This window comes from Equus przewalskii, chromosome 20 (assembly GCF_037783145.1).
Source record: "Equus przewalskii isolate Varuska chromosome 20, EquPr2, whole genome shotgun sequence".
Classification (NCBI taxonomy): domain Eukaryota; kingdom Metazoa; phylum Chordata; class Mammalia; order Perissodactyla; family Equidae; genus Equus; species Equus przewalskii.
Genome location: NC_091850.1, coordinates 537482 through 538946, shown reverse-complemented (window position 1 = coordinate 538946; position 1465 = coordinate 537482). Strand labels below are relative to the sequence as shown.

Genomic DNA, 1465 nt, shown 5'->3' with positions numbered 1-1465 from the left:
GATTTGATTTGTTTTGTAGGAAATCCAAATCATTACTGAAGAAACAGAAAATATCATATGAGGTTAAAATGTCTGGTTACAGAGTGAAAAAGAGAACCCAACATATGATCTGAAAAAAAATAGAGCAAGGAAGACCCAAGGGAAGTTTTGCCTTAAAACATGTAAAAGTAGGAAAAATAAAAACATTCGACAAGGAAGCCAGGATTTCTGGTCCTCAGTATTGTGCACCTAGCTACTCATGGGATAGTCCCAACAGAGAGAGGCACCACCCTGCTGAGGAGTCTCCCGAGGGCCCCCTTCATGTCCTGGTTCCTCAGACTGTAGATGAAGGGGTTCAGCATGGGGGTGACCATAGTGTACATCACTGAGGCCACCAGACTTGTCCTAGAGGATGAAGTGGCTGCAGAACTTAGGTAGACCCCAAGGCCTGTGCCATAGAACAAGGAGACCACCGAGAGGTGAGACCCACAGGTGGAAAAGACTTTGTACCTGCCCTTGGCTGATGAAATTCTCAGGATGGAGGAGAAAATCTGAGAATAAGAAAAGAGGATTCCAGAGAGAGGAAAAACACCTAGGATAATGGTCACAAAATACACCACAATATTATTGATGAAGGTGTCTGAACAGGAGAGCTTCAGGACTTCAGGAAGATCACAATAAACATGGGGGATTTCCATGTTTGTGCAGAAGGACAACCTCAAAACAGTCAAGGTCTCGAGGAGGGAACCTATGACACTGATGCACCAGGACCCCAGAACCATCAATGCACACAGCCGGGGGTTCATGATGATTGTGTAGTACAGGGGGTGACAGATGGCCATGAAACGGTCATAGGACATCACAGTCAAGAGTAAATTGTCCAGGCACCCAAACGCAATGAAAAAAAATATCTGGCTGAGGCAGGCTTCATAGGTAATAACTTTTCTCTGCATCTGCAGATTCAGTAGCATCTTTGGGACGGTTGTGGAGGTGAAACAGATGTCAGCAAAGGAAAGGTTGGAGAGGAAGAAATACATGGGCATGTGGAGGTGGGAATCTGAAATGATGGCCAGAATGACAAGCAGGTTCCCAATGCCCGTGACCAGGTACGCGGACAGGCACAGCCCGAAGAGGAGAGGCTGCAGGTCTGGCTCCTCTGTGAATCCAAGGAGGAGAAAGTTTCCAAGTCCTGTTTGGTTTTTTCTTTCCATGGAGCTGCTGGGTTTGCCTAGAAGGAGGGAAAAAGCAAGACAAAATTCACTTCAAATAAGCATTCCCTGGAATAACATAAAATATCCTTAATCCAAAGCCAGGCAAATTATGAAGTCATTCATTTTGGTTAATGATTGGATCTCTTTGCTGGCAAACTGTAGTTACCACTGTGACCTGGAAAAATTGTCTCTAAGTTCAGTGGTCCCCAAATTGTGGTCCCTGATCAGTACCATCAGCATCACCTGGGAACCTGTTAGAAATGCACATTTTCAGG

The 1465-nt window shown here is 45.3% G+C and overlaps 1 protein-coding gene across 1 annotated transcript; it reads right to left on the bottom strand.

The window, feature by feature from the left end:
- Positions 1-236: 236 nt before the first annotated feature.
- LOC103564216 (olfactory receptor 7C2-like) lies at positions 237-1190 on the bottom strand. The gene has a single exon (XM_008539811.1). It carries the CDS (start codon positions 1188-1190, stop codon positions 237-239), a length of 954 nt encoding a protein of 317 aa, XP_008538033.1.
- Positions 1191-1465: the final 275 nt, after the last annotated feature.

Excerpts from the sequence above, each read along its gene's own strand:
- LOC103564216 (XM_008539811.1), bottom strand. The coding sequence starts at position 1,190 with ATGGAAAGAAAAAACCAAACAGGACTTGGAAACTTTCTCCTCCTTGGA.